The sequence below is a fragment of the Nycticebus coucang genome, chromosome 20, assembly GCF_027406575.1.
Source record: "Nycticebus coucang isolate mNycCou1 chromosome 20, mNycCou1.pri, whole genome shotgun sequence".
Taxonomy (NCBI): domain Eukaryota; kingdom Metazoa; phylum Chordata; class Mammalia; order Primates; family Lorisidae; genus Nycticebus; species Nycticebus coucang.
In genome coordinates this window covers 12,034,973-12,050,414 of record NC_069799.1, presented here as the reverse complement: position 1 = coordinate 12,050,414, position 15,442 = coordinate 12,034,973, and the positions used below count along the sequence as shown (strand labels likewise).

The following is a 15,442-nucleotide window of genomic DNA, read 5'->3' as shown; positions in this document are numbered from 1 at the left end:
GTACAAAACTGATCAAGTCCTCCCTGGTGTGTTAAAATAACAAAATAGGAGGCAATCATATTGAACTGGACTCTAGTATCCGCAGTTCCTACCTAATAATACCAACATCTAATTCAAATGCATTTTTTGTAAATTACTAACTTAGAAACAAAATTTAGGCTTAACCAACCACAAACCACCAATTAACTTCTGATCACATAACCAGAAAATAGCCACCTGGATAGAACTATAAAACGACGACATAACTATGACCAATTATTGAATTTGGTTTGCTTCCTCAGGAGCCTTGTAAAAGCCTTTCCTGGACGGTGTGGTGGTAATCCTACTACTGTAATACCAGGACTCTGGGAGGCCGAGGCAGGCCAATGACTTGAGCTCAGGAGTTCTAGACCAGCCTGACCAAGAGCGAGACAGGTCACTTTTAAAAATAGACAAACTAGCCGGGTGTTGTGGCAGGCGCCTGTAGTCCTAGGTACTAGGGAAACTGAGGCAAGAGCATCACTTGAGCCCAGGAGGTTGAGGTTTGCTGCAAGCTATGAGCTACGGCACTCTACCAAGGTGGACAAAGCGTCTCCAAAAAATAAAACAAAAAAAAATTTAAAACGTTTCCTGCAAGCGCCTCTGGGAACCCCATATAACAAAGCATGGCTGGATGTTCCTCCGATTCATCAGCTACTGTTTTGCTCAAATAAACTCTTCAATGTTTTAATGGCGCCTCAGTTTAACTCTTAACAGGATAAAGAGACCGGGAACTTCAGGTTTCACAGCCCCCCCGCCCCACGCACAGAACTCGCACACTAAGTCGTCCTCCTCTGGTGGCCCACCCAGCATCACTGCACAACCCGGGGCAGAGTCGCAGGGCTGCAGGCAGTGACCGTGCACGGACAACATAGGGCGTCCGGCGTCCCAGCTGCCAGCCCTTTACTCTGCGGGTAAAGGGGACTGAGGGCCAAGTCGTGCCATTACCCAGTGAAGGCTGAGGCCCACTCACCCCCAGAGCTGACCACGGGGAGGCCCAGGTTCCGCCACAGCCGGTTTTGGCGGTTCCCACAAGCCCTTTCCCCATCTCCGGACACTCAGCCCGCAAACTCACCATTTCCTGATTTCTGCGGCGTCCTGGCGTCCTCCCTACAAACCTCTCAGTACTTGCTGGTCACAGGGTGACAGAGACTGTGGTACAGCCACCTGGACTTCCCAGCGAAAAGGAGAAGGAGCTGTGAAAACCAACCTCACCCCAGAACAAACAGGAAAGACACAAAGGCCCAGTCAGATCCCGGAAGCAGCCCCCTCCTTTCCGGCTTCGCGCGAGATTAGGCAGGCCCCACCCCCGCACCTCTGATTGGGTAGGGCGACAGAACCCGCCCCCTCTGCCCTGAGTGACAGCAGATGCGATCCCAGCCGCTAGTGAATGAAGCCAGAAATACCCGCTCTTAGCTTTCAAGTCCTGTTTCTTTTCCAGTCTCTTTTTACCTTTTATGTTATTCCTTTATTTATTTTTTTGAGACAGAGTCTCAATCTGTCGCCCTGGGTAGAGTGCCATGGCGTCATCATAGCTCACAGCAACCTCCAGCTCTTAGGCTCAAGCGATCCTCTCGCCTCAGTTTTTCTGTTTTTAGTAGAGACGTAGTCTAACTATTACTCAGGCTGGTCTTGAACTCCTGAGCTCAAGCAATTTACCTGTCTCGGCCTCTCAAAGTGCTATGATTACAGGCGTGAGCCATCGCTCACCCCACCCACGCCAAGTCTCTTTTTAGTGGGGACTTTCTCCCTGCACTGGAACCTAGCGCCACCAGAGGGACATTCCCATTTAACCTTGTAAGTTAAGTTACATTCATTCATAAATAATGTATTTTTTTTTTTTTTTTGGCCGGGGCTGGGTTTGAACCCGCCACCTCCGGCATATGGGACCGGCGCCCTACTCCTTGAGCCACAGGCACCGCCCCTATGGCTCTGCGTCTGTGGCTCCAGCGGCTGAGACGCCAGCCACATACACCTGAGCTGGAGGGTTCGAATCCAGCCCAGGCCTACCAAACAACAATGACGGCTGCAACCAAAAAATAGCCAGGCTTTGTGGCGGGCGCCTGTAGTCCCAGCTCCTTGGGAGGCGGAGGCAGAAGAATTGCTTGAGCCCAGGAGTTGGAGGATGCTGTGAGCTGTGATGGTACAGCACTCTACCCAGGGTGACAGCTTAAGGCTCTGTCTCAAATAATAATAATAATAATAATGTATATAACATTTAAAATTGGAAACAATATAATGACAATTATTTCAAATTTCAGGGCGGCGCCGGTGGCTCAGTGAGTAGGGCACCCGCCTCATACAGGGAGGGTGGCAGGTTCGAACCCGGCCCCGGCCAAACTGCAACAAAAAATAGCAGGGCGTTGCCGGTGGGCACCTGTAGTCCCAGCTACTTGGGAGGCTGAGGCAGGAGAATCGCCTAAGCCCAGAAGTGTGAGCTGTGATGCCACAGCACTATACCAAGGGCGACAAAGTGAAACGCCATCTCTAAAATAAATAAGTAAATAAATAAATAAATTTAAGATTGCATAACCTTTATGGCCTTTGGTCTTTTGTGAAGGACCTGAGCTTTGAAAAGTGAGGCCATCCTCTCAGGAAGCAAAAATATGTGAGCCACATGTCATTTTAAGTTTTCTAGTAATCACATAAAAGAAAACAAAACAGATAAAACTAATTGTAATACTTTATTTAACCTAATATATTCTAACTATGATCATTTAAGTGTGTGAACAATAAAATATTATTATTTTGAGACAGAGTCTCACTATGTCACCCTCAGTAGAGTACTATGGCATCACAGCTCACAGCAACCTCGAACTCTTGGGCTTAAGCGATCCTCTTGCCTCAGCCTCCCGAGTAGCTGGGACTACAGGTGCCCGCCACCACAGCCACTATTGTTTGGTTGTAGTTGTCATTATTGTTTGGCAGGCCTGAGCTGGATTCGAACCCACCAGCTCCAGTGTATGTGGCTAGTACCCTAGCCACTGATCTATAGGTACCTAGAATGTTATCAATAAAGTTTTTTGTGGGTGGCTCCATGGCTCAGTGGGTAGGGCGCCTGCCACATGCACCGAAGCTGGTGTGTTGGAACCGGCCAGGGCCAGCTAAAACAACAATGGCAACTGCAACAACAACGACAAAAAAAAAAACAGCCGCAGCATTGTGGCGAGCACCTGTGGTCCCAGCTGCTTGCAAGGCTGAGGCAAAATAATCGTTTAAGCCCAGGAGTTTGAGATTGCTGTGAGTTGTGACACCCCCGCACTCTACCCAGGGCGATAGCTTGAGACTCTGTCTCAAAAAAATAAAGTAAAATAAAAAAAGTTTTTTGTGTGGTACTAAATCAATGTCACTGTGTTTTTTTGTTTGTTTTGAGACAGAGTCTCACTTTGTCACGCTCTGTAGAGTGCAGTACATCATAGCTCACAGCAACTTCAAACTCTTGGGCTCAAGTGATTCTTTTGCCTCAGCCTCCCAAGTAGCTGGGACTCAAGGCACGCTACAACGCCCATCAATGTTTTTTTTTTTTAGAGACAGGGTCTTGCTCTTGCTCAGGCTGGTCTCGAACCTGTGAGCTCAGGTCAATCACCCGCCTTGGCCTCCCAGAGCTAAGATTACGGGTGTGACCCACCTAGTCCCACCTGTCACTGTGTATTTTAAGCTTCTAGTGTATCCCAGTTCAGACCTGCCACATTCCATGGGCTCATCAGCCAGTGGCTGCTACATGGAAATAGAGTTCTGAGGTCTCTGACTCCTCTGACCTCAGAGAAATGAAGAGTCTGTCACCCATCAACTTCCAGATAATGAGTAGACACCCACTTCTCACCAACATCTCTCCTCAGGCCCAAGTATGGGAGAGAGCATGCCCAGAAAAAAAAGCAGTGCCTAAAAGTATGTATTTGTCTATAGACCTCTGTGCCCACCTGCTGCTTGGCAGGGGCAAATGCCATTTGCAAGATTAGACAGCAAGACATGTGTTGAGACAGCAAGACTTGAGTAGCCAGGGGGGAAAACACATGTCTTCATAGGTATCCACAGCCTTGACCTCCATGGCATACATTTGGAGGGAATAGATTAAAGGCCATCTTTTTAGTTTACAATTTGGCCTTGGCGGTAATGCTGAGGCTGTCATTGTCTGTTCCTTCCTGGGGTGTGGGGCACTATTTGAGTTTAAGCACTAATCACATGTGCTCATGTTTACATACTCAACACCATAGAACATAGAACGAGCGATCCAAATTTAAGTAAAGAAAAAAGAAAATCAAAACATACAGGCTCAACAACTGTGGCTCAAGTGGCTAAAGTGCCAGCCACATACACCTGAGCTGGTGGGTTCGAATCCAGCCCGGGTGCGCCAAAAAACAACAATGACGGCTGCAACCAAAAAACAGGCAGGTGTTGTGGCAGGTGCCTGCTGTCCCAGCTACTTGGGAGGCAGAGTCAGGAGAATCGCTGAAGCCCAGGAGTTGGAGGTTGCTGTGAGCTGTGATGCCACAGCACTCTACCCAGGGCGACAGCTTGAGGCTCTGTCTCAAAAAACAAAAACAAAAACAAAAAACATATAGAGTGCCTTCTGTTTACTCAGGTAACTAGTAATCAATCTGTTATTTAATCCTAGCATAGTACCTATAACTGGGTGTATATGTTAGTTAACTAGTACTACAAAACAAACTGTAAAGTATCATTGAATTAATAGGTTTATATTTCTATTCTGTCTTTGAACCATTTCTCCCCATTTCTATTGGCATTCTGTTTCCTTTTGTTGATAATCATGTCTATGAGTAAAATAAATGTTATTTGGGGATAATCCAAACCTTGACTAAGTCTGGGTGCCAGAGACTGATAAGGGTATGATGGTCAGTATTTATTGCTACCTTTGGAGAAATAGAAAATAGAAAAGGCAAATGAGCATGATCATAGGGAAACTTAAATGAGCTATATCAAGCTATTTTTCCAACAAACTCTTTGAAGCATATCTTGCTGTAATATTCCAGATGAAAGATTCTAGCTTACTAGATGGCCAACTGTTACAGCAATAATGCAGGCTCATTTAACAATATTAAACCCAAATGGCTACCAATGCTCAGTGTTCCTCTTTGTCACAGTGAGAGACGATACCAGGAAAAAGTGAGTCTAAGAGAACAGAGGTCTTCTCAAGGAGACTCCAAAGATACACCTGCAAAGTCCAGCTCTGGTGGTGACTCAGCTCTTTGGAATTTGCAGATACTTAATTTCCCGGGACCTAGAAACTAATGCTTGCTTGTGAAGGACCTATGGAAATTTTGCCTCCAAATATGACTCCTTGGTATAAAGAATATTCATAATCAAGAAGCACTGAAGGAGGTATTTCCTCTATCTACATAAAACCTGAATAACCTGATTTAGAATCAGAAGGGGCTGACTCGGCGCCAATATCTCAGTGGTTAGGGCCCTGGCCACGTACACTGGGGCTAGAGGGTTTGAACCAGGTCCAGGCCTACCAAATAACAGTGACAACTACAACACCACCAAAATAAATAGCTGGGCATTGTGGTGGGTGCCTGTAGTCCCAGCTACTTGGGAGGCTGAGGCAAGAGAATTGCTTAAGCCCAAGAGTTTGAGGTTGCTGTGAGCTGTGATGCCATTGCACTCTACTGTCTACCAAGGGCGACATAATGAGACAATGTCTCAAAAAAAAGAATCAGAAGGGGCTGCTAGCTTCCTTATTGCAGACTAATAGACCGAGCCCTAAGGTCATTTGAAGCACATGACCTGTCTCTCAGGTTAATCTACAAATCAATCTCTTTCCACACATCTACACTCAACCCCCGTAGCAACAACTTGCTGCATGTATACTATTATACGGAGCCCCCAGAAAAGCCCCTTCCCCAGTAAGCCCCTTCCTGCTTTCAAGAGACCAAGACTAGCTGTCTCACTCTTAAAGTTACATCCCTCACCAATAAAGACCTTTCATACAAGCCTTGGTGGTCTGTGAGATCTCTGCCGGTTGAGGGCTACCCTTTCATATACTTCTCACACTCTCCCCCCTCCCTCCCAAAAGGCATCTTTAAAAGTCTCTGACCATCAGTGGACTTTGGGTAATCATTCTTGTGATTCCCCCCATGCACATGGTATTCACATGGTATTCAGAAATAAACCTTTCTCTTATTAATCTACCGTAATTGTGAGTTGATCTTTCAGCAAACCGACCAAAAGGGAAAAGGGCAAGTTTGGCGAGATCCCTACTTTTCTGCTTCCGTAAAAGCTGAAGCTGCTTCTCCAGCTTGACTCAAACTGACCAATGAGAAAGGTATCTGTGGGTCAGAACTTTTTGACTGGGGATAAAAACAAGACTGAGCCAGTTGGGCAGCCTGGCCACTTTGGGACTCTGGGTCTGCTGCTTCTCCACCGGCTAAAATAAAGCTCTTCCTCTTTAAAACATGGTGTTTGGGTGTTCATTCTCTCTGTTGGGCCTCATCTTCCTGCAACAACAGTAATCTTTATTTCACATTTTAATGTTTTCTCAATGACAATGACCTAAAGAATTGATTTAAAACAGGAGTGTCCAACCCAGGGCCTGCAGGCCACATGCTGCCCAGAATGGCTGTGAATGCAGCCCAACACAAAATCATAAACTTAAAACCTTGTGAGATATTTTTGAGATTTTTCTTGATGAAACTCTCCAGCATACACTTTGTAGAGGGCAAGGTCATGTCACAATATTGAAAAAGCTAAGGAAATTTTACCTCAAAATATGACTACTTGACATAAAGAATATTTTGACTTAATGGCCATTCACAACCAGAAAGCATTGGAAGGGGCTTTCCTTCTATCCGCATAAAACCAGACTGACCTGATTGAGGAATGAAAGGGCTGGCTTTCTTTGGGCCAGGTCTGCTAGCATTCAGGGGAAGGAAAGAAAGTCTGAATGCTAGCAGACCTGGCCCAAATCATTTAAAACACAATACCTATCTCTCAAGTTAATTTATAAATCAATCTGTTTCCCAAGGAGGCAGGAGAGTGAAGCAGAACTAGACTCTGCCCCAGTAACTCTGTGCAGGCATTATCCAGGCAGTCTGAGATCAGAATGAAGCTACTAATACAACCCCCGCTGCAGCAGATGTTCCTGTTATCCATATGCCCTTCAGAGGATGCATGTTGAACCCAGGTAGTAAACTTGTAACTGCCTTGACCTTCTGTTGTCTTTGAGAATGGGCAGCCATGCACCAAGGGCATTGGGCCCGCCTAACCTTCCCTGAATCATGAGATTTCCATGTGCACATAAGCCCAAAGATTGTATAAAAGGAAGGCCAGAAAGTGAGTCGGTGGGCTTGGTTGTTGGGACACTAGTCCACTGAGTCTCCCGGTGAATAAAGCCACTTCCTCTTTCAACTGATGCCTGGGAGTCTTTTGTCTGCGTCAGCTCCTGCTATACCCCATTTATTCATCCTCCCTGGCAACCCCTTACTGCACCCATACTCCACATTCTCTCCCTTCCCTTTAAAAAGACATTTATAAAGGTATCTGACAATGGGTAATCATTCTTGTGGTTTTTTCCGCATGCGCCTGGTATTTAGAAATAAGCATTTCTCTTATTATTAATCTACCTTAGCTGTGACTTTATCTTTCAGTGAACTTTCAGGGGAAAAAGAGTGAGTTTCCCCAGGATCCCTACAATAACATGTAAAACAAACATACCTATTCTCTCACTATTTGTACACATTCATGGCTTCTGTTAGGTAATTGCCCCAGAGAAAGCCCCTCCCCCAGAAAAGCCCCTTCCTACTTTCTACAGACCAAGATTAGCTGTCTCACTCTTAAAGTTATAGCTACCCACTGAAAATTTCAAACTTATGTCCCCTAACAGCCCTTCCAGCCAGAGCAGTATCTCCTTATTGGCTATTCTACCATCCCGTCACCATTCTAAGACTTCCCCTAACCGAACCTACATAGGTCTCTCTCACATGTGTGCTCTCTCTCCTCCTCTCTCCTCCTCTTTTCTCTCTCTTCTCTCTCTGTCTCTGTCTCTCTCGGTCTCTCCTTTCTCTGTCCCCCTCTCTCCCCCCTTTCCTCTCTCTCTCCCCCCCTTTTCTCTCCTCCTTGGTGCTGCTCTGCTAATGAAAACCTTTCCTACAAGCTAATGAAAACCTTTCCTACAAGCCTTGGTGATCTGTGAGATCTCTGCCGGTCGAGTGCCACCCCAGCCCCGCCTTTCAGCTTCAGTTTAATGGTGGTGTAGAGCTTCCCCTGTGTTAACTTCCAAGTGCAGACAGTAGAATTGACACCATCAGGCATTACATGTACCCATGCTGACTTGGTCAGGTTGCATTATCAAAAATATTTCAACATACTGTTGCAACATTAGACATCAATTTTTATTTAGAAGTCAGATAAACATTCTCATTTGATTATAAAGGATCCTTCCTACCTTGCCAGTGCCTTACACATTGTCCACAACATTTCACAATTGGCCCTCCATCTCATTGTGCATTGGCAGCTAAGATGTGAAAACTCAAACTTTCATGTCTATTTTCCTATCAACTAATTTTCATAATAAAAGGAAAGACAGTGTTTTATCTATTATGATTTTTTAATCCCAGCATGGCTTCTACAACATCTCAAAAGAAAACAGAACCCTCCCACCCCCGACCCAGGGCGGTGCCTGTGGCTCAGTGGGCAGGGCGCCGGCCCCACATACCAAGGGCGAGGGTGGCGGGTTCAAACCCGGCCCCCCGCCAAACTGCAAAAAAAATAAAAAAGAAAATAGCCGGGTGTTGTGGCAGGTGCCTTTAGTCCCAGCTACTTGGGAGGCTGAGGGAAGAGAATCACCTAAGCCCAGGAGTTGGATGTTGCTGTGAGCTGTGTGACACCAGGGCACTCTACCGTGGGCAGTAAAGTGAAACTTTTTTTTTTTTTTGTAGAGACAAGAGTCTCACTTTATGGCCCTTGGTAGAGTGCCATGGCCTCCCACAGCTCACAGCAACCTCCAACTCCTGGGCTTAAGCAATTCTCTTGCCTCAGCCTCCTGAGTAGCTGGGACTACAGGCGCCCGCCACAACGCCCGGCTATTTTTTGGTTGCAGTTTGGCAGGGGCTGGGTTTGAACCCACCACCCTCAGTACATGGGGCCGGAGTCTTACCAACTGAGCCACAGGTGCCTCCCGGTAAAGTGAAACTTTGTCTCTACAAAAAAAAAAAAAAAAAGAAAGAAAGAAAAGAAAACAGAACCCCCAAAAAGAAAAATTACAGGTGAAGGAAGATTGTTCAAGCAAAAGTGGGCAAATGACTACTTTTTTGTCAAGCCAAATAGTAAGGCGCTCTGCTTAATCTGGAAGGAATTTATGCAAGTTTTCAAAGGCTATAATTTGCAAAGCCATTATATACAAAAACATGCTGCTAAATTCAATGCATATTAAGTATTGTGTTGCAAGGACAAAATAGTGAAACTGAAAAGAAGTCTGTCTTATTTTATTTTATTTTATGTTTTTTGAGACAGAGTTTCATTATGTCCCTTGGATAGAATGCCATGGTGTCACAGCTCACAGCAACCATCAAGCTCTTGGGCTTAAGCAATTCTCTTGCTTCAGCCTCCCAAGTAGCTAGGACTACAGGCACCCACCATAACGCCTGGCTATGTTTTTCTCGTTGTTGTTGTTGCAGTTATTGTTGTTTAGCTGGCCCGGGCCGGGTTCGAACACACCAGCCTGGGTGTATGTGGTCGGTGCCCTACCCACTGAGCAACAGGCACTGCCATAAGTGTGTCTTTTAAACAAAAAATTTTTAAAGTTACAAATCGAGGGCCAGGTGCGGTGGCTCATGCCTGTAATCCTAGCACTCTGGGAGGCTGGGGTGGGTGGATTGCTTGAGCTCATGAGTTCAAGACCAGCCTCAGCAAGAGCAAGACCTTGTTTGAGCTGGTAACCAGGTTATCCTCAGGACGTGGAGGGATAAACCTGACATACTCAAAGAAAAGTGGACTAGCTTCTGGGACATCTTATTTACTACCCCTACAGTGGTCAAGCTGTCTAAATTACATCATTCCCGCATCTACCCTTAACCTCCTAAGAAAAACCAGTGAACTCAAGCTAGACCAGTAGACTACAAAGCTATACAGAGATGAAAGGTAAAAACTTCAATTGTCTGGCCAGGCACAGTGGCTCACTCCTATAATCCTAGCACTCTGCAAGACCGAGGCAGGTGGATTGCTTAAGCTCATGAGTTCAAGACCAACCTGAGAAAAAGTGAGACCTTGTCTCTACTAAAAATAGAAAAACTGAGACAAGAAGATCGCTTGAGCCCTAGTGGAGGTTGCTGTGAGTTATGAGGCTATGGCACTCTACCCAGGGCAACAGCTTGAAACTCTGTCTCAAAAAAAGTTCAGTTTTCTGAATGAGAAGTATATTATTCTCAGACATCTTTGTTTGTTGCTGTATTTAATATGTCCCTTGTTATCTTTTATTAATTCTTCTATATGTTGTTCCCAGTGTAACTTTAAACTTATCCCTTGCCTGAATAAATTCAATCCCAGAATAAGTATAGTAAATTATAGTCATTATTTCCATTTAAAATCTATTTCTTAGATATGAAATATAGTAATCAAAATAAAAAATAAAATAAAGTTTGTCAAACTAACAAACTGGTCTGTTTAAGTCCTGCCTGACCTTCACCTCCGTCTCCCTTTTTTTTTTTTTTTTAAAGACAGAGTCTCACTTTATCACCCTTGTTAGAGTGCTGTAGTGTCACAGCTCACAGCAACCTCCAACTCCTGGGCTTAGGAGATTCTCTTGCCTCAGCCTCCCAAGTAGCTGGGACCACAATGCCCGGCTATTTTTGTTGCAGTTTGGCTGAGGCCAGGTTTGAACCCGCCACCCTTGATATGTGGGGCTGGCGCCCTACCCACTGAACCACAGGCCCCACCCCTGTCTCCCATTCTTACTGTATTCTTACATAAATTTAACTCCCACCCTAAAGATGCCTATTGATACAATAAAATAAAACTGATGAGGTGGCACCTGTGGCTCAGTGGGTAGGGTGCCGACCCCACATACTGAGGGTAGCGGGTTCAAACCCAGCCCCGGCTGGGCATTGTGGTGGGCACCTGTAGTCCCAGCTACTCGGGAGGCTGAGGAAAGAGAATCGCCTAAGCCCAGGAGTTGGAAGTTGCTGTGAGCTGTGACATCACAGCACTCTACCAAGGGCTACAAAGTGAGACTCTGTCTCAAAAAAAAAAAAAAAAAAAACTGAGCTGCACAAATAGAACTGACCCAACTAGGAAGAAATGAATATATGAATGTCCCATCCAGGAAAGAGTGAATGTGCCAGTTGTGCCAGTCCCCATCCCTCTGACCCTTTACATTTCCATACACCTTAACCCATGTGCTGACTTCCTTCTTGAACTCACCTCACTCACACTCAGGTGGAAATAAAGACCGATGTTGCCTACACAGAACCTGGACTCTGTCTCCTTTCATTCATGTTTCAGAATAATCTTTTATTTTCGGTCTTTGACCTCTCATGTTGGTGCCAAGAACCCGGGACAAGGAAAAGGCCCCTGGTGGGGGGCAAAATACAGCCTGTTGGACCCAACTAGATGGACTCTTGCTCTGATGAGATGATGGGAAACAGGGGGGCCCCTCCAACTCCCACCCAAAATTCATCCATTTAATGGTGAAATGAGCATTTGTCTAGAATCCCTTTCAGAACTTCTTTAAAAACTTCTTTCCTTTTCCCCACTCCAACTCCTCCTTCCCTCTCCTTCCATTGATGGGCCTCTGAAGCAGTTATACACAGCCCCTCTCTCAGCTTTTTTTTTTTTTTTTGAGACAAGAGTCTCACTGTCGCCCTTGGTAGAGTGCTGTGGTGTCACAGCTCACAGCAACATCAAACTCTTGGGCTTAAGGGATTCTCTTGTCTCAGCCTCCCAAGTATCTGGGACTACAGGTGCCAGCTATTTTTTGGTTGTAGTTGTCATTGTTGTTTGGTAGGTCTATGCAGGGCTTGAACCTGCCAGCTTTGGTATATGTGACCAGCGTCCTACTCACTGAGTTATGGACACCGAGCCCTCTCTCAGCATTTTTAACTTTTCTTCTCTTTTCCCACTCTGAGCTGGAAAATTCCAGTGGTCCGTTCCTAACCCTGTGAGTCAGACATGCCTGTCCAGTGCCTCGTGTGTGGGGATGCCCTCCCGAGGGCCTGGGCCACTCTTCCAGCAGGTTAAAGGTCAAATGCAGAGGCCTGGTGACCTCCCTGACCTCAACCACTTTTCTCCAGCTGGTTAAAGGTCACACAAAGGGGCCAGGTAACATCCTTGACCCCAGCCTTGTCCACTTCCTTCCTCCTCCTCCTTGCAGCTCTCTTTACATTCTTGAGCCTTATTTATTTTTTACCTCCCGTTTCCAATATGGGGACTGCTCAGTCACGGATTCCCCCTTCTTCACCTTTACACTGACTTTTAAATCACCTCAAACCTCTACAGCTCTATCCTGACCTTAAATGTAAACGCCTAGTCTTTTTCTGTAATACTGCTTGGCCTACATACAAACTAGACAATGGCTCACAGTGGCCTGAAAATGGCACCTTTGACCTCTCAATCTTCACTGATCTCATTAATCACTGTCAGAAATTAGGCAAATTGCCAGAGAGTCCCTACATCCAGGCCTTTCTCTTCTTCCAAAACATTCCTTCTCTGTGTTTGTCTTGTGAACCCTCTCAGATTTTCCTTCCACAGGTCAAACTGGCTCCCCCCACCCATCTGAAACTCCATTGTTTTCTTTCAACCTGGCAGACAACACTCCCCCTTCTGACCCTCTACAGCCCCTCCTCCTGTAATAACGTACCCAGCAAAAAGACCCCTAAAGGCCCCTAACTGTTTCAGCCTGAGTCCCCACACATCTCAAACCGCTCCCCCCCCCCCAGCAAAATCCAGGAACAGGTTTCAGAATAGAATAAGGAAGTTCTCTGAGTTCCCAAAGACTCCTAGCCACAGGTAAAATAATGGTGAAAACTTACTCAAGCAGAGTTTCCCAAGCTACTGAGTCTCCTAAGTTTGTCCCCATGCCAACTGCCATGATGTAACCCCCTGAGCCAACTCACTATAACCCCCACCCCGAGCAAACTGCTGAGCCAACTACCTGACTATAACTCCGCCCTGAGCTAACTGTCACATTCTGCTTCTGTGCTCGCTTGCCTGCTTGCCAACACAGAACAAAAATGGTATAAAAAATCAGCCTGCTCCTCATTTTGGGGCTGGCTGCCCTTTGGGCAGTGGCCCCCTGCACAGGTGGAATAAATCACCATCTGATTATACCTAAAATGGGGGCTGAGTTTTTCTTACAGGTGGCAAATAGGTACAACATTTCTGGAGGCCCAGCGAGATTGCAACCCCAGACCCCCACCTAAGCCCACGGCTGCCCAAAGGCTCTAGGGGAAGGCCTCGGAAAAGATATTCCTCCACCCTGGAGTCCTCAGACGTGTGGAGCCAGGGCATAGGTTTCCAAAAACTTCTGCAATTGGTGATAAACAACTCCTGGGTAAGTCAGTCTGGTCTCTAGAGGGTTTGGAGCGGTAAACCGGGCCGGCCAGATGCAGCCATATGATCGTTTCCCCAGGTGGGGGAAGATGTTTCCCTGTCTCTGGTGGGACTTAGGTCACAGGGCTTGGGGGACTCACATGGTAGAGAGCCCAGGTCTCTAGTGGGACATATGTCCCAGGTCTTGGGGGGCTCACAGGGTGGTGAGCCCCAGGTCTCTGGTGGGATGTAGGTCCCAGGTCTTGGAGGGCTTACAAGGTGGTGAGCCCTAGGTCTCTGAGTGAATAAATGAATGTGTGTAAAATTTGTCAGTCTTTTCATGCCCAGTCTGTTAGTTTCTCTTCTCTAGACTCACAGAGTGTGGGTCTGTTGGTCTCTCTTCTCTGAACTCAGAGTGTGGGTCTGCTGGTCTCTTCTCTTCTTAGGACTCACAGAGAGTGGGCCTTCAGTTTGTTTAGCCCATGTGTGTGAGTTGTTTGTCAAATTTGTGTTTGCTGTTTCCAATGGTTTGTCAGAATTCCTTTCAAAGATTGGTCAATTCCAAGTTTGGGTGTCAACATCTCTGTTTTCTTGTTGTCTGTCAACATGTCAATTTACAATTTGTTTCAACCCAGCCACTGTTTGTGGCTAAGGCACAAGAGCTGATTTTCACCTAGGGGATGGCCACTGAGAATTTCTCAGCCCCTAGTGAAAGACCGACGCTGTCCCCCTGCCTCACCCTGCCAACTAGAGTTTTTACCTTCTCTCTTATATTCCCTATGTCTCCCACTGCCCTTGACATGGCTTTCCAGGTGAGACATTGTAGTATAAGTAACCCACTTGCAGTTGAGACCCTCTCCTTCCAGCAATTAAAGAGTTACTAGAAAGTTTAGTAAAACTATTCCTCTTATTGGCTGCCAAAAAAACTGTGATTGCTATGTTACAAATAGTCTTAGAGATAAGGTGCTGGCATTCAGCAAAGACCCAAGGTCAAGTACTCATTTAGAACAACAACAACAACAACAAAAAAAATTCTCTTTACTTAAAAAAAAAAAAAAGGGTGGCACCTGTGGCTCAGTGAGTAGGGCACCAGCCCCATATACCAAGGGTGGCAGGTTCAAACCCAGCCCCAGCTGAACTGCAACCAAAAAATAGGGTGTTGTGGCGGGTGCCTGTAGTCCCAGCTGCTCGGGAGGCTGAGGCAGGAGAATCACGGAAGCCCAAGAGCTAGAGGTTGCTGTGAGTCCTGTGACATCATGGCACTCTACCAAAGGCAGTAAAGTGAGACTCTGTCTCTACAAAAAAAAAAAAAAAAAAAAAGGACAAAACAAAACAAACAAACAAAAAAACAGCAGCCACTTGGCATTACTCTGGTTGGCATGCATTCTGCTGATCCTTAGGCAGCCTCCGGGAGGGGGACAGGCTGTGTCTCTCTGAGGGGAGACACCCCCTGTAAAACATCCCAGGGTCTCCGGAGAACTTGGAGCCTTCATGAGACCAGCTAACAATCACTCCTAAATTCACCTGTGAGTCCACCTCCGGAGGTAAGCCACTTTAACATCTAATTTTGGCTCGTGTCTACAGACATTAATATAATTATTCATGGTAATTTTGTGCTTATTTGCAATAAATTGTTAAAAAAGTATGCAACTGTTTGTTAAATTCAATTGTTGTAATTTGTGTAGAGCCTCTGAGGGAAGGCCAAAGAGTTAGGGACCTCAGGTTGCCAGGCTATTGGCCTGTCAGAAACTTTTGGAGGCATGAAAAGCTTCAACCCTACTGGCCAGTAGGGGGCTCCCAGAAATGTATGTTCACACCTGTCACCAGAAACACCATTAAAATGAAAGTGGGCATCCAGGGCGGCACCTGTGGCTCAGTCAGTAAGGCGCCAGCCCCATATACCGAGGGTGGTTGGTTCAAACCGGGCCCCAGCCAAACTGCA

At 46.2% G+C, this 15,442-nt stretch overlaps 1 protein-coding gene across 2 annotated transcripts in view; it reads right to left on the bottom strand.

Annotated features, from left to right (window-relative positions):
- Positions 1-1,271, bottom strand: part of LOC128572416 (zinc finger protein 678-like) — a 40,831-nt gene extending 39,560 nt beyond the window's left edge. For both annotated transcript variants that reach the window (XM_053572391.1, XM_053572394.1), the window contains exon 1: positions 1,094-1,271. In XM_053572391.1, the coding sequence (XP_053428366.1) occupies positions 1,094-1,096 (3 nt within the window). In that variant the 5' untranslated portion in view covers positions 1,097-1,271. The remainder of the gene's footprint in view (positions 1-1,093) is intronic.
- Between the last annotated feature and the right edge of the window lie 14,171 nt (positions 1,272-15,442).